The sequence below is a fragment of the Emys orbicularis genome, chromosome 8 (assembly GCF_028017835.1).
Source record: "Emys orbicularis isolate rEmyOrb1 chromosome 8, rEmyOrb1.hap1, whole genome shotgun sequence".
NCBI classification, from domain to species: Eukaryota; Metazoa; Chordata; order Testudines; family Emydidae; genus Emys; species Emys orbicularis.
The window spans coordinates 113,927,558-113,950,649 of record NC_088690.1 but is presented as its reverse complement, the minus strand read 5'-3'; the positions used below and the strand labels follow the sequence as shown (position 1 = coordinate 113,950,649).

Below are 23,092 nucleotides of genomic sequence, written 5' to 3'. Positions count from 1 at the left end.
AATTCATGAAGATCAGCCATTACTGCCACAAAGGAAAAATCATAAAGCACTCTCCAATTCCTTTTTGGCTTTAAGAGATAGACATCAGGCCCATTCAGACCAGTAGACACCTGTTTTAAAGAATGCAACTACTAGCTTTTCTGTTTTCACTACCTCTGTCAACTTACTCATCTAAGGACGCACTTGCACATCTGCATCATTATATCAGAAGAATAACGTAGTCTAGTGCAGCAGTTCTCACTAGGCATACACGTACCCTTGAGGGTACGCAGAGGTCTTCCAGGGGGTACGTCAACTCATCCAGATAGTTGCCTAGTTTTACAACAGGCTGTATGAAAAAGCACTAGCGAAGTCAATACAAACTAAAATTTCACACAGGCAATGACTTGTTTATACAGCTCTATATACTATATCAGTGTTTCTTAACCTGGGGGGGGGTCATGATTTATTTTATAATTATAAATAGGACAGTCTTTGCTTGTGATGAAACAAAGGCAAAATCCTTCTTACAACACTCAAGAGATTTAATAGGCAGCTTTGTATTCTGCCATTTCCCCTCACCAGACTTTAATAATTTTTGAGCCAAGCAATATGATCCATCATGTAAGGATGAAAGTGTTCCTTTCCAGGGACAGCTCACTTGAGGTTAGTGCTAGTCCTTTGCTTAGGTAGCTAAATCCCAGGATGTAGATTTTTGCCAAAAAAATGGAATGCTTCTATCAAATTAAAAGCTCCAAAGTTGTAAAGTATTTATTTTTCCTGATTCACTAGCCATATGCATGTTCAATAAGTGCTTCAAAACTTCCAACATATAAGATCTACCCAGAGATTGTTCCCGCAGGATGGACTGACAGTTACCTGCAGTTTATCCTCATGGTTTGTGTGAGTGTTAGATAGGTGCCTGAATTCCTGGGTCAGGCGGAAGCAGTGCTTTACGTGTTCTGGAGATACAAAATCTTCTGCCACTTTAATGCAACTGTACAGATTATGAACCTGAAAAAAGTAGTAGTATTAGATGTTAGATACACCACAAGACTGAATGACCCAAAACAGAATTAATGCAAATGAATCCACGTACAATAGGTTCCTGCACACACATCTACCAAAAAGAGACAAACTCCAGTTTCCTGTAAGACAGTTCACATAATTGTATCTTAAGTTAGAGATACAAAAAACCTATTGGATCCCAGCTGGCCCATCTTTCCACAGTACATTCTCTAGTGAACTTTATTGGTTCACATGCTACCTTCTTAAAAAAAAAAGTGCTGTGAAGGGAACTGACAGACCATCAAGCTCATACACTGCAGTTTGGGAAACCCTGCTCTAGTATTTTAGCTACCATAGATTTAGATGTCCAAAGTGATGGGTCTTCCACTACTTCCTTGGGAGTCTCTTCAGTGGCCTAAGGAGATCTCCATATCAGAAAGTTTTTTCCTCACATTCATCCTAACTGTTCCCTTTCTTAATTTCATCCCATTACTTTACACCCACACCATGCCACATATATGTATATATAATCATGCTCAATGTGATGCTTGAGCACTATTAAATAACTCCTGTAGAACTGTATTATTAGAACTGCAGAGCCCAAGACAGCAGCCTTACTTCAGAGTTCTTTCGGGAGCCAAATCATAAATAAAAATAACTACAGTTTTATAGTGTCCCAAATTCACTTGCCATCATCTTTATGGCCTCTACAGCATGACATTTACCTGGTGGGGGGCACCTGCAGGAATAAACACAGCATCTCCCAGGAACTGCACTATTGCCCAGCCTTGTACTCCATATTCCTCATAAAGACGCTTACGTAGGGTCTGGTCCAGATACCAACTTTGGTCATGAATTGGATCATGATCCGGGGGGTTTTCTTGGCCTTGTTCGTCTCCAACCTAATACAAAGATACAATAACATTTATACAAAGATATTGCAGTTCAGTGGTGCTACTTCTCATAAAGTACTTTGCGCCAACATACTGAGGACAAACACCATCTTAAGCTACTTCAATATGAGACACTACCAACTCAGATCATAAATAATTTTAAGGTCAAGGCATCTGTACCAGTAAGTATCCCTTCCACATTCACCCCTGAGGTCTTAGCCCCACAGTGAAAGCTTACACTTCCTCCATGCTTGGGCGTAAACTCATTCCCAGTTTTCTCAAACTGGGACATGATGCCCATACAGATTTACTAGTATAAACCATATCCAGGCAGCAGGATAGTAGTTTGTCACTGAATATACGACCAGCTGTATGTGTCATTTTCTTAAACCATATTCATAGAAGAGGGAAACATTTGGGATTTTTGTAGGTGCATCTGTATTTGTGCTCATGAGCGTCAGCTGAGGTAGACTCAACTTGAATCTTAACATTCCCATTGATAAACCTTTCTAGGACCCTGTTAGGCCATAAGCTCCTTCAATCACCATCATACCTTTCGGAGAAGTTCCCGGATCTTCTCAGCATCCTTGGCAGCGTAGATGTGCCACAGTGCTCCAGGCTTCTCTTTCCCTTCATGGATTCGCTGCTTTGTCACATCATCAGCATCTCCCTCATCAATTGTTTTCAGTACTTCTGAAAGGAGGATCCACACAAAAGCTGAACAAGGTCACATGAATTTACAGCTCCTGTATTTAATATGCAAAAGTCGGCATAACAAACTTTGACATTGTGCCAGTCAATAGCTAACTAGAAGGAAGCATGATAACTTAGTCATAAGAAATCTCTAGTTTGAGACTAGAGTAACCTTTGTTTTTCCCCCCAAGAAAGGATTAGATCTATCCAGTTACAACACCACTATTACTTTCATAGTAATGTCCTGGAAAAAGCATTAATGACTAGTGACCACTGTCTACGCCTCTGAACATCTACTGAGACATAGCCCAAATCGCCAAAGCAGTTTATTATAGCTGGCAAAGATTTCAAGGCCTTTTGAACAACCCATGGAAGACCTCCTTCCACACCCCAAAATGTCCAAAGACAGTTATTTAAACATTACCATCATCATGGGCTCCTTCCCCAATGGGGATGCCAACATACACCATGACATTAACAGCATCAGACACATCCAAATGGAGATTGGTTGTACCAACTCGCCTGTCTTCTGCAGTTATTAACCCTATGAAAAAAGAGGGGAGTAAAAAGATGAATATTGTAAAACAAACAAGATTTAATTCTTACAAAAATATCCTCCTTTTGGAAGGATGGGAATGCTTCCCACTATGTGTGCTACTTTTGCTTTCTGCTATCACCCCAGCAAAAATGTTTAGCTTGTAACAGAACTGAAAAGGTTTATTTTTCATACTGGGATAGACATGAAAAAATTGCAAATGTATTGAAAGCTAGTTAAAAGTTTAGTACAAAAACAGCATGTTAGAAGTTTAGTCTGTCCCTGTTTATAAGGGAGATCATTAACTCTGAAGATAAGTCTGAATTTGTGCTCTGCAGCTTTGTGTATCTACAGGTCATTTGTTCCCAGTTGAAGCGAGGAGACTTGCTTTGGCAATGCTCATAGCAAAAATCCTCTCCCCTGCTTTACTGGTACTTGCATTTCCATTCCCCTTTTCCTCCCTTTTCTCTTCCTTTGTCCCCTCATTCTCCTCTCTGTAGTGTCCCCTTCTTTTTCCTTTATCTTGGCTTAGGAAATCTCCTCCAAAAAACCCTATCCAAAAATTAAAAAAAGAAAAAACAAATTAATGGAATCAATTTGATGTTTGCAGATCATCATGCTGTTACTCTGCTTGTTTATCTTCTCCACACTACTCTGTGTGTCCTGTCTATTTAAACTAAACTCTGAGAAAGGATTTTCTTAGGGCTTGTCTTCATGTACTGCGCAGCTGCGCCACTGTAGCACTTTAGCAAAGATGCTACTAGACCAATAAGAGAGCTTCTCCCGTTGGCGTAATTAATCCACATTCCTGAGAGGCGGTAGCTATGTCAGCAGAAGCTCTCCCGTCGACACAGCTCTGTCTACACGGGGCGAGGGGGTTTGGTATAACTACGTTGCTCAGGGGTGTGGATTTTTCACACCCTCGAGCGACGTAGTTATACAGATACATGTCTGTTGCGCAGAGCTGGCCTTACTCTGTATAGCACCTAGTATCAGAATCATAGAATCTCAGGGTTGGAAGGGACCTCAGGAGGTCATCTAGTCCAACCCTCTGCTCAAAGCAGGACCAATTCCCAGCTAAATCATCCCAGCCAGGGCTTTGTCCTTAAAAACCTCTAAGGAAGGAGATTCCACCACCTCCCTAGGGAACCCATTCCAGTGCTTCACCACCCCCCTTGTGAAAAAGTTTTTCCCTAATATCCAACCTAAACCTCCCCCACTGCAACTTGAGACCATTACTCCTTCATTAATGGGGCATCAATGCTAGCTAAGGATTCTAGACAGGAGGCTAACAGACATCTTTTCTCAGTGGGTTTTAAAACTGGAATGGGCACATGAGCTTCTCCAAGAAACTTTTCTAATTATAATTAGACAAGAACATCTAACTACAAAGGCTCAGTGAGCTGCAGCAATTTAAAGCAGATATAATGCTGCCTATGAAACAAGACTTTGGAAAATATTACAAGAAAGAATTTACATAATATGAGAATAGAAGGTACCATGGAATTGGAATTCATGGTATTCAGAACCTGCTAAAACCAAATTTTACTTCTCCTGCAGAGAAGAAAATTTACAAGTTTCCAGCCTCACCTGTAGGTGCTCCAGGCATTAGAACATTTGGCTGGATTGTCTGCTAGAGTAATCTAATATTGTGATTGTGAGAACATCGGAAGACAGAAACCATATTTTACATCCAATGTGACGAACGAAAAAAGAGTTTTTAAGGTAAATCTATAATAGGAAACATGGATTTAACTATTCAGTTTAGGAGGAGGAGGAGGAATTTTTTATTTTATTTTATTTTATTTTTTTAAAAGGCTGAACTTTTATATTGGAGCAGAAGCAACCTGGAAGATCTAAATTAATTATTTTCCACTTATAAAGACCAAGGCCAAAATTTTCAAACCTGGATGCATGAGGTTAGGCACTAAATATTGCTTTAGGCGCCTAAATAAAAAAATGACCTGATTTTCAAGGGTGCTATGCATGCATAAATCCCACTGAAGTGAACAGGAACTGCAGTTGCTCAGCACCTTTTAAGTTCAGGCCATTTTTATTCAGATGTCTATTTCAGAGCTGAACTGATGTCAGAATTTTCAAACCTGGATGTCTAAAATTTTTAAATATGAAAGCCTTGCCAACTCAGGACAAGAAAAAAGGATTTTCTTTCCAGAAATAGGTATACTTTTAGTTTATGGACTAAAATGCAAAGGTCATAGCTATGCATTTATAGAATTGAAATGCATCTCACAAGCTTTTTTCCCCTTTTTCTTTTTGTTTAAACGCTCAAGAAAGCATATGGATGCAGTGGTTTTGTAACCATTTTGGTCCCTGGATATTAGAGAGTCAAAGTGGGTGAGGTAGTATCTTTTATTGGATCCAACTTCTGTTGGCGAGAGAGACAAGCTTTCGAGCATATACCGAGCTCTTCTTCAGGTCTGTGTATGAACACAGAGAAAGAATTTTAATAAGTATTTTCTGTTTTCATGTTACCTTCATAGTATATTGAGGGTGAATATTTATTCCTTTTTTATTTTGCTGGGGCCCATAACTAGGCTGAGTAAAACAGCGAGTACTCATTTATTGGGAAACTATATTTGGTTATGTTTTTACTTTTTCATTTTTAAAAAACAAACAAAATGCATAGTTTGCTCTCTACGAACACCTTGTATTGAAATAGCATCGAACACTGAAGTATGTATGAGCTTTTATTTCAAAAGATTACCTGCTATTTAAAGAGAGTCCTACAAACTCATATTCTAAGAGAGGAAAAAGATATTGATAACTGTTTTAAAATTTAGCACTGTATTTTAAATAAATTTGTCCATCCCCTTTCATTCACCATCCACCCAAGAAGTTAACAAAAGAGATAATAAAAATAATTAAAATCAGACAAAATAAGTTAGCATTCACTGCTAATCAGTTTGCTTTTTGTTGCAGCCTATCCGACTTCTCTATGTTGCCTGATTAGACTAAGCTCTTCGGGGAAGGGACCCTGATTTCTTACTGTCTGTACAGTTTCTGGAACACTTTGGGTGCTATATAAGCAAACATCTAAGACAATTCTCTCAAAATACTGAAAAATATGACCTTCAGATCATGTTGATTCCACGGCTTGAGTAGCACCAAGCACCATAAACAAAGATTGGAAAGAACCGCATTATTGTAAACCTCTGTTTTAATTCCTTTATATGTGGTACTTTTGATGTCACTATGGTAAAGAAACAAAGCAGTCCAACTCTGATTTCTCAAGACTGTACAGAGGTGGTTTATAGATTTTATGGCTGGAAGTTTGGCTTCTGATGTAACAGGCCATGGAATTTCTCCCAGCAATTCCTGTATTTAAGCCCTATCTTGTGATTATGCTAAAGCATATATTTTAGAAAACAATCAATCCTGATTTAAAGACTTCAAGTGATGGAGAATCCACTGTATCCCTAGGCCTGTTGTTCCTTCCAATGGTTAGTTACCCTGACTATAAAAAAACCTACACCTTATTTATCTTACAAAGTTAAACTTTTAGCAAAACCTTTGCAATTTACTTTTAAAGTTATGCCAGTATTTTCCTTCCATGTGCCTACTTTGTGGGGGCGGAGGTATGTGCTATGCTTGAAGAATCATCTTTAGTTTTGTGGGTGGATAAAATCATGCTTTTTTTTTTAATTAAAGGGAAAAAATAATTTGTTTTTAATTCAAAATCAGATTGTATTTATATATTGCTGGTTCTTTACTCTCTTTCCACTTTATAGTCCTAAATTTCTAAAGTGGAGGTTTCAGATAGAGATCTTTTTTCTGATCAGAAATTTCATATTTAAAATGTTCTTCTATGCTAAAAAAACAGGCCCAGAGCCTCGTTAACATTCTTACTGTGATAACAGTCAGTTTTGTGTTTGACAAGAGAACAGCCATTGATATATTTGCAACCAAAACCCACTTCTGATATACTAAACTTCCACAAGTAAAGAGATGAAGTTCTTCGACTAGGCTATATTTCTCCATCAGTGTTTGTAGATTGAAGTGGGACTTACACTCCTAAATCACATAGGTGGCTTTGAAAATCCCTCCCTTCTCTGTCTAAATATTGGATCAGGAGCCTAACTTTATGCTATTTTTGAAATTTTTGGACACTGTACGAAAAAGTTTACAACAACTTCTTTAATGTATTGAAGAACATAACATAACATAAGAACATAAGAACGGCCGTACCAGGACAGACCAAAGGTCCATCTACCCCAGTATCCTGTCTGCCAACAGTGGCCAATGCCACGTGCCCCAGAGGGAGTGAATCTAACAGGCAATGATCAAGTGATCTCTCTCCTGCCATCCATCTCCACCCTCTGACAGACAGAGGCTAGGGACACCATTCCTTACCCGTCCTGGCTAGTAGCCATTAATGGACTTCACCACCATGAATTTATCCAGTTCTCTTTTAAACTCTGTTATAGTCCTAGCCTTCACAACCTCCTCAGGTAAGGAGTTCCACAAGTTGACTGTGCGCTGCGTGAAGAAGAACTTCCTTGTATTTGTTTTAAACCTGCTGCCTATTAATTTCATTTGATGACCCCTAGTTCTTGTATTATGGGAATAAGTAAATAACTTTTCCTTATCCACTTTCTCCACATCACTCACGATTTTATATACCTCTATCATATCCCCCCTTAGTCTCCTCTTTTCCAAGCTGAAGAGTCCTAGCCTCTTTAATCTCTCCTCATATGGGACCCGTTCCAAACCCTTAATCATTTTAGTTGCCCTTTTCTGAACCTTTTCTAGTGCCAGTATATCTTTTTTGAGATGAGGAGACCACATCTGTACACAGTATTCGAGATGAGGGCGTACCATTGATTTATATAAGGGCAATAATATATTCTCAGTCTTATTCTCTATCCCCTTTTTAATGATTCCTAACATCCTGTTTGCTTTTTTGACCGCCTCTGCACACTGCGTGGACATTTTCAGACAACTATCCACGATGACTCCAAGATCTTTTTCCTGACTTGTTGTAGCTACATTAGCCCCCATCATATTGTTTGTATAGTTGGGGTTATTTTTTCCAATGTGCATTACTTTACATTTATCCACATTAAATTTCATTTGCCATTTTGTTGCCCAATCACTTAGTTTTGTGAGATCTTTTTGAAGTTCTTCACAGTCTGATTTGGACTTAACTATCTTTAGCAGTTTAGTATCATCTGCAAACTTTGCCACCTCACTGTTTACCCCTTTCTCCAGATCATTTATGAGTAAGCTGAATAGGATCGGTCCGAGGACTGACCCTTGGGGAACACCACTAGTTACCCCTCTCCATTCTGAGAATTTACCATTAATTCCTACCCTTTGTTCCCTGTCTTTTAACCAGTTCTCAATCCATGAAAGGACCTTCCCTTTTATCCCATGGCAGCTTAATTTACATAAGAGCCTTTGGTGAGGGACCTTGTCAAAGGCTTTCTGGAAATCTAAGTACACTATGTCCACTGTATCCCCCTTGTCCACATGTTTGTTGACCCCTTAAAAGAATTCTAATAGATTAGTAAGACACGATTTCCCTTTACAGAAACCATGTTGACTATTGCTCAACAGTTTATGTTTTTCTATGTGTCGGACAATTTTATTCTTAACTATTGTTTCGACTAATTTGCCCGGTACAGACGTTAGACTTACCGGTCTGTAATTGCCGGGATCACCTCTAGAGCCCTTTTTAAATGTGACCGAGGATGTGGAAAAAGCTAATGTACTCAATGATTTTTTTGCCTCTGTCTTCACAAACAAGGTCAGCTCCCAGACTGCTGCACTGGGCAGCACAATATGGGGAGAAGGTGACCAGCCCTATGTGGAGAAAGAAGTGGTTCGGGACTATTTAGAAAAACTGGATGTGCACAAGTCCATGGGGCCGGATGCGCTGCATCCGAGGGTGCTAAAGGAGTTGGCGGATGAGATTGCAGAGCCATTAGCCATTATTTTTGAAAACTCATGGCGATCGGGGGAGGTCCCGGATGACTGGAAAAAGGCTAATGTAGTGCCCATCTTTAAAAAAGGGAAGAAGGAGGATCCGGGGAACTACAGGCCAGTCAGCCTCACCTCAGTCCCTGGAAAAATCATGGAACAGGTCCTCAAGGAATCAATTATGAAACACTTAGAGGAGAGGAAAGTGATCAGGAACAGTCAGCATGGATTCACCAAAGGGAAGTCGTGCCTCACTAACCTAATTGCCTTCTATGATGAGATAACTGGCTCTGTGGATGAGGGGAAAGCAGTGGATGTGTTATTCCTTGACTTTAGCAAAGCTTTTGACACAGTCTCCCACAGTATTCTTGCCGCCAAGTTAAAGAAATATGGGCTGGATGAATGGACTGTAAGGTGGATAGAAAGCTGGCTAGATCGTCGGGCTCAACGGGTAGTGATCAATGGCTCCATGTCTAGTTGGCAGCCGGTTTCAAGCGGAGTGCCCCAAGGGTCGGTCCTGGGGCAATATCTTTATTAATGATCTGGAGGATGGTGTGGACTGCACTCTCAGCAAGTTTGCAGATGACACTAAACTAGGAGGCGTGGTAGATACACTAGAGGGTAGGGATCGGATACAGAGGGACCTAGACAAATTAGAGGATTGGGCCAAAAAAAACCTGATGAGGTTCAACAAGGATAAGTGCAGAGTCCTGCACTTAGGACGGAAGAATCCCATGCACTGCTACAGACTAGGGACCGAATGGCTAGGCAGCAGTTCTGCAGAAAAGGACCTAGGGGTCACAGTGGACGAGAAGCTGGATATGAGTCAACAGTGTGCTCTTGTTGCCAAGAAGGCTAACGGCATTTTGGGCTGTATAAGTAGGGGCATTGCCAGCAGATCGAGGAACGTGATCGTTCCCCTTTATTCGACATTGGTGAGGCCTCATCTGGAATACTGTGTCCAATTTTGGGCCCCACACTACAAGAAGGATGTGGAAAAATTGGAAAGAGTCCAGCGGAGGGCAACAAAAATGATTAGGGGTCTGGAGCACATGACTTATGAGGAGAGGCTGAGGGAACTGGGATTGTTTAGTCTCCAGAAGAGAAGAATGAGGGGGGATTTGATAGCAGCCTTCAACTACCTGAAGGGAGGTTCCAAAGAGGATGGAGTTCGGCTGTTCTCAGTGGTGGCAGATGACAGAACAAGGAGCAATGGTCTCAAGTTGCAGTGGGGGAGGTCCAGGTTGGATATTAGGAAACACTATTTCACTAGGAGGGTGGTGAAGCACTGGAATGCGTTACCTAGGGAGGTGGTGGAGTCTCCTTCCTTGGAGGTTTTTAAGGCCCGGCTTGACAAAGCCCTGGCTGGGATGATTTAGTTGGGAATTGGTCCTGCTTTGAGCAGGGGGTTGGACTAGATGACCTCTTGAGGTCCCTTCCAACCCTGATATTCTATGATTCTATGATTCTAAATATTGGCGTTACATTAGCTAACTTACAGTCTTTGGGTACAGAAGCCGATTTAAAGGACAGGTTACAAACCTTAGTTAACAGTTCCGCAACTTCACATTTGAGTTCTTTCAGAACTCTTGGGTGAATGCCATCTGGTCCCGGTGACTTGTTAATGTTAAGTTTATCAATTAATTCCAAAACCTCCTCTCGTGACACTTCAATCCGTGACAGTTCCTCAGATTTGTCACCTACAAAAGCCAGCTCAGGTTTGGGAATCTCCCTAACATCCTCAGCCGTGAAGACTGAAGCAAAGAATCCATTTCGTTTCTCCGCAATGACTTTATCGTCTTTAAGCGCTCCTTCTGTATCTCGATCATCAAGGGGCCCCACTGGTTGTTTAGCAGGCTTCCTGCTTCTGATGTACTTTAAAAACATTTTATTACCACCTTTGGAGTTTTTGGCTAGCCGTTCTTCAAACTCCTCTTTGGCTTTTCTTATTACAAGGCCTAAATAACTTTTCATTGTTAATATTGAAGACATTTTGGGGAGACAATGATTTTATGTCATTAAGAAAAAAGTTTGCTAAATACACAGTTCTAGCCCCTATACTGGAAACACTTATATACATGCTAAATTTTAAGCACATAAGTAGTTCCATTTAAATCAATGGGGCTATTCCCTGTGAGTAAAGGTATCCTTACGGGGTTGCAAGACAAGTATCTTAAATTCTCAATACTGAGGTCATCAAATCCTCCTAGTGCATTAACAGTCACGGAATATAAAGCTACATATCAACGTGGAGTCCGGTGGCACCTTAAAGACTAACATTTATTTGGGCATCAGCTTTCGTGGGATGCATCTGAAGAAGTGGGTTTTTTACCCACGAAAGCTGATGCCCAAATAAATCTGTTAGTCTTTAAGGTGCCACTGGACTCCTCGTTGTTTTTGTGGATACAGACTAACACGGCTACCCCTCTGATCCTTAAAGCTAAATATCATTATTCTTATGTATATTAATATTCGTTTTTGCAGCACTATAAATTTACACACATTTCTAAAGAGCTATCACTATGCACAGTAGGAGCCAAATATATACATGGCATCTTATGGAGAAAGAAAATAAGCAAATTTAAAGACACTAGTACTTATTAGATCAACACTATGATATAAGCTAATGCATTGTAGGACAGTTCATTGCACTAGCTTATGTATGTTCCAATTGTTCACTGAACACAGATCAAAGGATAGAGACAATGTGGTAAAGAATAGTAAAAAAAAGGCCATCTCCAGACCTTTTCACACATACCATATGCGTTGTACATTTTGGGACCCAGATCAGGCCGTACAAAGTAACTCGGCAGTCTAGAGGCCAGATTCAGTCTGCCATCCCTCTTGGTATACTCTGGGAGAGGGAGGTTCTCCATCAAATCCTCAAACCTAAAGAGGAACAGCAGGGAGTACAGGAGTAGGACGACAGCACCAACAAAACTATATTGCTGAATAAGCACAAGTGTAACACAGGATCCTATAGGTGCTGCTGTTCAGCTCACTTACCTCGTAGGCATCATGTCTCTAAAATCCTCCCCTGGAGGCCAGTCCTTTAGTTTCAGCACCATTGGCTGCCCATCATCTGATCTCAGACGCTCTTGCAAGAGACAGACAAATTTTACTCAGCATGTTACATCCTTTCCCTCTCCCCTTTGTCTTATTTATTTAGATTGTAAACTCCTTCAGGCAGAGATTTTGTATACTGCCCAGCATACAATGGACCCTGACCTCAGTTTGGGCTCTTAGGCACTACTAGAATATTCAAACAAAAACCAAGTTTTGACTAATCAAAAAGATGAGGGGGAGAGACACCACACACCCAAAACAGAGGCTGAGGAATCCCTCTAACCTGCTAAATCTCACCCTGCAGAACTTTTCTGGGCCTGAAAGGTGGAGTTTTCTTAATCATTCACCCTTATTCTACTTCCACTGAGGTCAGAGTTTTGTCATTGACTTCAACAGCAGCAGATTTAGGTCAATGTTGAGTGACTTTGAAAATCCCACCCTATATCACTTTTGCCAACTTGGACTGCTTCCAAACCACCCCAAAATCCTTTCTGCCCAATGCAAGGAACGAGTAATGTGCTTCTTAGACAATCATACATCTGGGTGATGCTCTTACTCAAAGGTAGCAACCAATATGCTGAACACCAGGTGGAACGCATACCTCCCCGTTTCACAGAATAGAGCATATTCATAGAGCAGGACATTTTAGAATTGCTGAAGGACACAGAGTCAGACCTGTGATGTGAATGCATGCCCATTTTGGCAGGTAAAAGATGTCTGGGAGCACCTTCCACCCCTTCTGACAATACGATTCCCTCTCTACAGTTTGCTCCCAACATACCATAGTTTGCCCAAGAAATCATCTCTGGATCCAGATTACACTGAAAATTCCTTCCTGTTGCCAAACCTCCCAATCTGAAGGAGGTATTCAAGAAACTAGCAGAGAGCCACTTCAAACACTTGTCCTCCACCAATATGCCTTGACCACTACATACATTCCTCCAGAGCTCTGAAATAGCCAGACTCAAGGATGAAGTGTGGGAGATAGCGGCAGAGCCAACATTTTGGGAACTTATTACCGGGGAAGACAAAAATGGAGGCAGTGAGATTTATCATCCATGTGAAGTGTAAAACTAGCTTCAATTTAGCTTTCCCACAGAAGCAATTATAACAGCACAGAAGAAGAGGTAAAGACAAAAAGCAGTAGGAGAGAAATTGAAAGACATCCCCCATGGTCTCTAAGCAGGAACCTTAGAGTACTGATCTCCTATGATACTGATCCTCTTTGATAGGTGCATCAATACACACTGCCGTAAACCTGAGTTATCTGCTGTTTGAAATAGCTGGATAGGCCAAGCTGCACTTGGCCTAACCTTATTCTCCACCGTTCCATCATCCACTCTGTAGTGAGCCCCACAGTTATTTAAGAAGTGGCATGGACTTTACAGCAAGAGGGGCATCAGTTAGAACACAATATCTACCTTTTTTGGGGGGTGGGGGTGGGGGGGGGAGAAGAGGATGGGAGAGGGAAGTAAGATAATGAAATGTGCTACTCTGCCATCAGCCTGCACTTACTGGAAATGATTTCAAAGCCATCCCAGAAGTCACGCACTTTCACATCTGAAATTATGGCGCAGTTCCTGCAGTTCACCAGATCAACATCCTGGTCTCCAAATTCTAGGCTGAAGGCCTCTGGTTTCCAGAGCTCTGACTTCAGCTTCTTATGGACTCCAGAGACCAGCACAGGCTGGGGAAAGAAAGGCAGGTGCTCATTCCACGATTTGCCAAATTTATTGCACATTCAGCCAAATCGCTCTCATTCTCAAGAGCTGGGATATTCTTGGCCAACACCACATAGAAGAAAGGCACCTGAAATCAGCTTCCTTTTACATATAAATCCAATCCTTGCACATCAAGCAAAAAAAGCTATTAAAAGGCAAAGTCAGCAAATCAAATTTCCGTTTCAATGTGCAGCTGTCCTTGGAGGTTAGTCTGATTCCACATCTTCCCCATCCCAAATGGATCTGAGGAAGCAATGTATATGTAACTAGATAAATCTACACTTGTAACCTAATGGCATCTGTTTCTATATGTTAAGAAACATTCCTCTCAAAGTCATATGGAATGCCACAAAATTCAACTCTATTTTATACCCTCCCTCATACTTCACACAAAATTGCTCACACTCATTGACCTTCAAGAGCAGGAGTAGAAGAGCTTAAAGTAGCCCACAGGCTATAAGTGCAATACTACTTTCAAAATACCTGCACCAGGGTCTCCAATGAGAAAACCTGCCTATTTATTTTCTCTTACCTGGCCCTGTTTCCAACACTCCCTGAAGATCTTCCAGTTGTTTTTGTTGCTGGGGTCATGAAGACACAAGAGCCTTCCATCACAGAGCCAGGAATGTGAGGTGTGTGGATCCAGCACATTTAACCCCATTACCATTTCCTTCACCTCTCTCTGCGTATCAGCCAAGTTACTTGCTCGTTTTGCAGCATCAGATGTCTTCTTATTCTCCACCACAGAAGCAATTATATGATCCAGGAAGTTGGGCAGACTGGCTTTGCTCTTGGCCCCCTAGAAGATACAAATCCACAGGAGAAGTTTAGTCTTACATAACTTGCATATAGATAACAGCTCTTGGGTGTAAAAGCCTCTTGTCTTTCTGTTACATCGAAGAGATGTTATCCTTATGTAAGTTCCTTTTTGTCAAGGAAATTCCGTTAGCAGAAGAACCGGTGAACAAATCAGTACAAGGTTAGGAGTGCTATGGACTGTCCTATACAGTTAATGCTTGGAAAATTTGCTGAACCATCTGCTACCCTAAGTAGTAAAACTACCAACTAAGGTGAATAACACCTATGCCTCAAGCCAAACCTCACCCCCCCATTTTATTCTGTAAAGTTATGAAAAAAATGGTTACCTACCTTTCGTAACTGTTGTTCTTCGAGATGTGTTACATATGTCCATTCCGATTTAATATGCGAGTGCCCTGAGCACAGATGTCTGAGATTTTTCCCCTAGTGGTATTCGTAGGCTTGGCGCGGGCGCCCACTGGTGTCGCACGCTCATAGCACCGGTATACGGGGCTCCTGCCCAGCCCACGCTCCTCAGTTTCTTCTTACCTACCTCTCAGAGAGGGGCTGGCGGGCAGGCCTTGGAATGGACACGTGCAACATCTCGAAGAACCACAGTTACAAAAGGTAGGTAACTGTTTTTTCTTCTTCGAGTGATTGCACATGTCCATTCCAATTTAGGTGACTAACGAGCAGTAGATCTGGAGGTGGGCTCAGAGATTAAGTCCAAGCTATCTGTAGGACCGCTCATCCAAAGAGGGCACAGTCTCTCGCCTGCTGCATGATGGCATAGTGTGTTATAAAGGTATGCACCGAGGACCATGTTGCCGCTCTGCATATGTCCTGGATTGGAACCTGCACTAAGAAGGGTGCCGAAGAAGCTTGGGACCTTGTGAAGTGGGCCGTTAAGTTAGACGGAGGGGGAGCACCTGTGAGGTCGTAGCATGTTCCTATACAGGATGTGATCCCAGATGAGATCCTCTGGGAGGAGACCGGAAGCCCTTTCATTCTGTCACCCATAGCCACAAAGAGATGGGGCAACCTGTGAAACCGTTTGATTCCTTCAATATGAAACGCCAGAGCATGTCTGACATCCAGGAAGTGCAGTCGTTCCTTTTCCCTATTCGCATGAGGCTTAGGGTAGAAGACTGGTAGAAATATAGGCTGGTTGTAGTGGAATTGGGACACGACCTTTGGGAGGAATTTCAGGTGCGGCCCCAGCTGTACCTTATCTTTAAAGAAAATTGTATATGTAGAGAGGCAGGAGTCTGCCAAATGGCCTTAATTGGTCCCAAAATGACATTGTATAGGGGCAGGGCCACTTTAGCAGGGGCTGCGGCTGACAATGTCCAAGAACCTGTCTGAAGGTTCCTTGATGACCTCCGCCTGCAATCCAAGATTAAAGGCCACCCTCTTTAACAAGTCTTGGTGGGCCCTTAAGTCGTCCTGCGGTGGGGAAGACTCTGAGCATGAGCTCGTCCTCTGGAGATGTTGAGGAAGAGACATGCGCTGCCATAGCATCCCCTGCTGCCTCTTCCCTAGGTTCACAGACTTGGGTACTGGTATTGGCACCAGCAACGGTGCTGGGATCTGCTCCTGCACTGGTCCCAGGGGTCGGCTCTGGGGTATCTCTGTGCACCACTGGTGCCGCTACAGTCTCTGAGCACACTGAGTAGGAGCAGTGTGAGCCGATCCCTTGGCCTGGGGGAAGCCCCCATGGGTTCCAAAAAGGCCACTGCAGGGGCACATCGGCCAGGTCCCTTGGGTCATTCCTGCTCCTGGCGCTCCCAATGGCAGCATTGTCCGTGGGGACTGGTGTGGAACTTCCCTTTGGTGCCAATGTCTCGAATAATCGGATCCCGAGTCAGAGCTTGACAAAGACGCTGAGGGCGGATGACCTAGGTGACCACGGTGGGGCCTATCCTCCTGTGCCAGCAATCGGTGCCATGGAGACATTTCTGACGAGGCAATGAAGGGGAAAGGGGGGGGAGGGGAAGATTTCCCCTAGAGACTGGTCTTGAAACCAGCTTAAAAGCGGTCAATGCCTCGGTGCCGCTGGGTGGCGTTGCTGGTGCCGCCTCCTGTGTCCCAGCCGGACTCGGCACCGACAGAGTCATTAGCTCCTTAGCGGTGGCGTAGGCTTCCGGGGTCAATGGCATTGCAAACTGGTCCGCCCGGTGCGGAGCCATAGGTTAGTCAAGTGCTACTGGGGTCTGTGGTGCCGGCACTGGTGTCTCTGCCAGCTGTTTTCATGGTGCCGAGGAGGGAGAACGGCCCGGCACAGGTCTCGCTCTATCCCGCTATGCTCACTTGTCTGCCTTCAGTGCTGGCAAGCGAGTCTTCTCCCGGTGGCCCTGGCGCTGCTTCTTCTTCAGCACTGGTGAGGAGGACCGGTGCCGAGAGCCCCTAGCTGCTGGCAGTGCACTTTGCACTGATGCCGAAGTACTCGGCGCCGAGTCCAATCTTGGCTCCGAGGTGGGTCTCAGTGCCACCTCCATAAGTGGACTTTCAGCCTTGCTGCTGTGTCCTGCGTACGGGGCTTAAATTCCCGGCAGATGTTGCAGTGCTCTTTTCTATGACCCTCTCCCAAACACTTGAGACAACTCAAGTGAGGGTAACTAGTAGGCATAGGCTTGCCGCACAAAGAGTTTAAACCCCGGCGCCCTGGTACCGGGGGAGGGATGCACCACCTCTCTGAATATGGAGAGGAATCACAGTCCTAAACTAAACTACTAGAACTACTACACTATGAAACTAACTATTTACAATGAAGGAACAGTGGAAACCACTAAAAGCACTTTGCTCAAGGCAAAGGGGGGAAGAAGGAACTGAGGAGTGTGGGCTCGGCAGGAGCCCCTTACACTGGCACTATGAGTGCGCGACACCAGGGGGTGCTAGTGCTGAGCCTACGGATACCACTAGGGGAAAAAATCTCCAACAGCTGTGCTCGGGGCGCTCACATACTTAAATCGGAATGGACATGTGCAATCATGCGAAGAAAATTAGTTTTCTCCTGTATTTCATTGTAATATTTAAAAAATATTAAACACACAAAGTGTAACTTCGATTTCTTGCTTTTGTTGTTCATGTTCCCCTCACTTCCCAGCTAAGAGGCCAAATGTGATCCTCTGATATATAAGCAGGGAAATACCAAGTAGGAGTAGGGAGGCAGTATTCTACACCTGGGGGAATTCTGTGCTACTGCGTGCGTGCATAATTAATGAGCCTTGAATATTTTTAATTTTTTGTGCAGAAAAAAGCTTCTGCTGAAATGTTGTTGCAGTTCCCCCTTTTGCCCACCAGAGGGCACTGTAGCAATAGAACAAAGCAGCAGCTCCCAGTCCGCGAGGGAAGAGAAAGAGGCCTGCCTTCTTCACAGTGGGCCAGGTCAAGAGAAAGTGGCTATGGGGAGACAGACAGCATGGAGTGCTGGGGGGAGGGTCAGATAGAGGCTCATAAGGGCTAGTGGAGGAGGACAGACTGGAGCAGGGGCTGAATGGGAGTGGAGGCAAGGGCCACATGGTGATGGGGGAGGCGTGCAGAGCTACACAGGGACAGAGGGTGTCTGAGTGGGGGCAAAGACACATGGGGACAGGGGGAGGGGGCACAGGGACACCTAGGGACAGGGGAGTGGCTGGGTGGGGGCACAGAAACATGGGAATGGGGGAGGGGGTACACAGCCACATAGGGACAGGGGAGGGGGTGCAGGACCACATGGGAATGGGTGTCTGAGTGGGGATGGAGGGACATGTGGATAGCAGGTGCAAGGACACATGGGAGTGCAGAAACACATGGGGACAGGGGCAAATGTGCCGACTGAATGGGCCGGGGTCCACCAGCATCTGCAGGGGGAAGCTTCCTAACAATCCGTCCTCCCCCCTCCCCCCCCAAAAAAACCCCTTGTTCCATACTTTTTCCACCCATACCCAACAACCCTCCAAGTTCACACCCAGGCTCCTTCCCAGCAATTTACTTCCCTCTCCCTCAGCTCCTCCGTTACCCCCAACTCCTCCAAGCCTTTGCACGGCTTCTGAAGGGTGCGGGAAATACAGTTCTGTAGTATATTGTAGTTTAAATCAATTACTCAAGAGTTCTGTATTACTATGCCTAGTAAGGAAACTATTTGTCAAAAAATATTTCCTGAATCTTTTTTGTTGTCTGTGTCATTACAGACATACTTACTGACAAGTATTTTGAAATAAATGACCAAAAATAATTGAAGCTAGTGTGATTATATTGTGTTATTTTGACAAATAAAATATGCAGAATTTTAAAATAGTGTGTGCAGAATTTTAAATTTTTTTGGCGCAGAATTCCCCCAGGATTATTATTTCCAAATATAGCATTAGTGAGACCATTACTTGAATACTGTGTCCAGTTCTGGTGTTCACACTTCAAAAAGGACTGAAAATTTGGATAAAGGTTCAAAATAGAGCTAAAAGAATGATTTGAGGTCTGGTAAACATGTCTTATAGTGGGAGACTTAAGCTCAATCTATTTAGTTTATCCAAGGGAAGGTTAAGAAGTCAGTTGATCATGTTATATAAGCACCTTCATAGAGAAGAGATTTCTGATAGCAGATGGTTCTTTAATCTAGCAGACAATGCATAAATTGGAAGCTGAAGCTAGACAAATTCAGACTTTAGAAATAAAGGCACACATTTTAAAGAAAGTAATTAGCCACTGGAACAATTTAAGGTGATGGACATGGTGGATTCTCTATCAGCTGAAGTCTTTAAATCAAGACTGGAGATCATACTAAAAGATATGCTATTGCTCAAAAAGAAGTTTAGACTTGATGAAGAAACAACGGGGTAAGATTTTAATGGCTTGTGTTATGCAGGTCAGACTAGATCATTGTCCTCTTTCTGGCTTTAAAATGAATCTTTCCTCTCTATGAATCTTTCCAGAAGAAGGGCTATTCAACCTTAATTTCCCCTCCCCCGTATGCATTATTGATAACACGTATCAATGGCTGAACATACTATGTTTTAACTTGATTAAGTTTTGCACTTAAAGCAGAGATTCAACATTAGAATTCAAAATCATCTTGACAAACTAGAGAAGTGGTCTGAAATAAACAGGATGACAAATGTCCTTCAATTAGGACAAATGCAAAGTACTACACTTAGGAAGGAACAATCAATTGCACAAATACAAAATGGGAAATGACTGCCTAGGAAGGAGTACTATAGAAAGGGATCTGAGGGTTATAGTGGATCACAAAGTGAATATGAGTCAACAATGTAATGGGAAATGATCCTGTAGTTGAGAATCCTCCTTCCAGCAGATGTCATGGTACCCTCTCGCACCGAGGATACCCCTCCTGGGGAGAGGACCACAGTCATTAGGAAAGACAGGAAATAGTAATGGGGGATTTGACTATTAAAAATATAGATAGTTGGATTTTAGAGGACTTGGAGAACCGCATGGTTAATTGCCTGACTGGTGCAAAGGTTGTGGACCTCTTGAGACATCTAAATAGACACATGTGCAGTGCTGGGGAGAAGCTGGTAGTTGTAGTACAGGTAGGTACCAATGACGTAGGGAAAGGTAGGAGAGAAGTCCTGGAGACCAAATTTAGGCTGCTACGTAAGAGATTCAAGTCCAGGACCTCCATGGCAGCATTCTCAAATGCTTCCAGTTCCATAAGCAGGGCCAGTTAGACAGGCAGAACTGCAGGTTCTCAATGTGTGGATGAGACTATGGTGTTGGGAGGAGGGATTCAGGTTTATTCGGAACAAGGGAGCATTTTGGGAAAGGAGGAGTCTATACAGGAAGAATGGGCTCCATCTAAACCAAAACAGACCCAGACTCCTACCATGTAAAATTAAAGAGGTAATAGAGGAGTTTCAAAACTAAGGGTTGGGTGAAAGCCACAGGTGTTGAAGAGCATACGGTTCGGACAGAAACATCCCTCGGGGTGGATTTATAATAGGATATAGAGTGTCCCTTTAAAAGATGATAGGATAGAAGTTGATAAAGTGCAAACGGGAACTGAAGAGAAACAGTCAAACAAAAAAGAGTCCCATTCAATTACATCACTTTAAGGCAGACAACTAAATATTGATAGATTTCATAAGTGTTTGTATACATATGCTAAGATACTAAGATGGGTGAACTTGAGTGCCTGGTATTAAAATGAGGATATTGATATAATAGGCATCACAAAAACTTGATGGAATCAGGATAATCAGAGGGACACGGTAATACCCGTGAATAAAATATATCGGAATGACAGCATAGGTCGTGCTGGTGGGGGAATGATATTATGTGTGAAAAAGCATAGAGTCAAATAAAGTAAAAAACTTGCATGAATCAAACTGCTCCATAGAATCTCTATGGATAAAAATTCCATGCTTGAATAATAAGTGTGTAACAGTAGGAATATACTACTGACCACCTGACCAGGATGGTGGTGGTGATTGTGAAATGCTTAGTGAGGTTAAAGAGGCTACAAAAACAGAAAACCCAATAATGGGGGATTTCAACTATCCTCATATTGACTAGGTGCATGTCACCAGAGAGTGGGATGCAGAGATAAAATTTCTAGACACGATGAATGACTGCTTCTTGGAGCAGCTAGTCCTGGAACCCACAAGAGGAGAGGCAATTCTTGATTTAGTCTTAAGTGGAGCACAGCATCTGGTCCAAGAGGTGAATATAGCTGAACCACTCACTTACAGTGACCCTATTGTAATTAAATTTAACATTCTTGCAGAGGGAAAAATGCCAAAGAAACCCACTAGCATTTTACTTTAAAACAATAAGGAAACTAGTTAAATGGAAATTAAAAGGAACAGTCACAAAAGTGAGATACCTGCAAGCTGCATAGAAATTATTAAAGAACACTAGAGAAGGCTCCAACCAAATGTGTACCCCTAATAATAATAATAGTAAATAATAATTATTATTATAATAAAAAAATAAAAGAGGACCAAAAAAATGCCACCATGACTACACAGAAGAGTAAAAGGGATGGTTAGAGGCAAAAAGGCATCCTTTAAAAATTTGGAAGTCATATCCTACTGAGGAAAATAGAAGGAATATAAACTGTGGCAAGTCAAATATAAATATAATTAGGCAGGCCAAAAAAGAATCTGAAGAGCAACTCACAAAAGACACACAAACTAACAACAAAAAATTTGAAGTACACCAGAAGCAGGAAGCCTACCAAACAATTAGTGGGGCCACTGGACAATCAAAGTTATAAAGGAGTACTCAGGGAAGACAAAGCTGCTGCAGAGAAGCTAAACGAATTCTTTGCCTCCGTCTTCACTACAGAAGATGTGACAGATTCCCACACCTGGGCCATTCTTTTAAGGTGACAAATCTGAGTGACTGTCCAAGGATGAGGCATCAATAGAGGTGGATTTGAAACAAACTGATAAATTAAACAGTAATAAGTCACCAGGACCAGATGGTATTCACCCAAGAATTCTGAAGGAACTCAAATGTGAAATTGCACCACTACTAACTATGGTATGTAACTTATTGCTTAAATCAGCTTCTGTACCAGATGACTGGAGAATAGCTAATATAATGCTGATTTTTTAAAAAGGCTCCAGAGGTGATCCTGGCAATTACAGGCTGGTAAGTGTAGTCAGTTTGTTGTGTGTGTGTTCTCTCTGCATGCTGCACTGGCTCTGGTCAGATAGCCTGTACAGCAGACTCCGACTGAACTGCCCAGAAAGACCACAGACTTGGTTCTGTAGTGAAGGAAGTTGGCCAGGTTTATTGTCAACAAAGCATGGTCCTAGCTCCCCGGATCAATGTCTATAGTTACACTAGCACCAGCACATATATGCTATGGACACAGCTCAGTGAATGGCAGGACTTTCCATTCCCCCCTCGGCTGGACAAAGACACCCCCTCTGAAACCCTTCTTTTTACACTGATACAAACAAGTTATGTATTATCCCTCTGATGTGGCTAGTTACCACCTTTTATCTTAGACATGTTGATTCTATCAAAACATCTCTATCCATTATGCGGTCATCTTGACTTTATCTTTAGGAGGGGTCAGTATGTCCCTGTGGTCTTCAGGGAGTGTGTTCATACCATACTTGGTATCGGGGTGTCCTGGTACCACTCTTCTGGAATGTGTTTACATGAATGTCCTGTGCTTAGCACTTCTTAGGAATGTTTGTGGTTTTGCAATACCAGGCCTGTTCTTGCCAGGTCCTGTAAATGTACAAGCAAGCATGTTATGTAACTGGGCCTGACTTCTGCTAACTTTGCTTTATTTCATTGGGGCCCAACTACTACTTTAGTTCAGGCCTCTTATACCAGGCCTCATGGCTCAGGCGCTCTCTTTCCACAATAAGCATAACTTCAGTACCAAGCAAACTGGTTAAAAATATAGTAAAGAACAGAATGATCAGATACACAGATAATACAGTATATGTTGGGGAAGAGTTCACACAGCTCTTGTAAAGGGAAATCATGCCTCACCAATC

The 23,092-nt window shown here is 42.6% G+C and overlaps 1 protein-coding gene across 1 annotated transcript in view; it reads right to left on the bottom strand.

Moving 5' to 3' along the window:
• KDM3B (lysine demethylase 3B) overlaps window positions 1–23,092 on the bottom strand; it is a 120,497-nt gene that overhangs the window by 4,043 nt on the left and 93,362 nt on the right. Inside the window, exons 16-23 of the mRNA XM_065409234.1 lie at window positions 14,368–14,634; window positions 13,630–13,801; window positions 12,055–12,145; window positions 11,807–11,937; window positions 2,998–3,117; window positions 2,434–2,573; window positions 1,713–1,889; window positions 859–993 (exon numbers count right to left, since the gene is read on the bottom strand). Of these exons, the coding sequence (XP_065265306.1) occupies window positions 859–993; window positions 1,713–1,889; window positions 2,434–2,573; window positions 2,998–3,117; window positions 11,807–11,937; window positions 12,055–12,145; window positions 13,630–13,801; window positions 14,368–14,634 (1,233 nt within the window). The remainder of the gene's footprint in view (window positions 1–858; window positions 994–1,712; window positions 1,890–2,433; window positions 2,574–2,997; window positions 3,118–11,806; window positions 11,938–12,054; window positions 12,146–13,629; window positions 13,802–14,367; window positions 14,635–23,092) is intronic.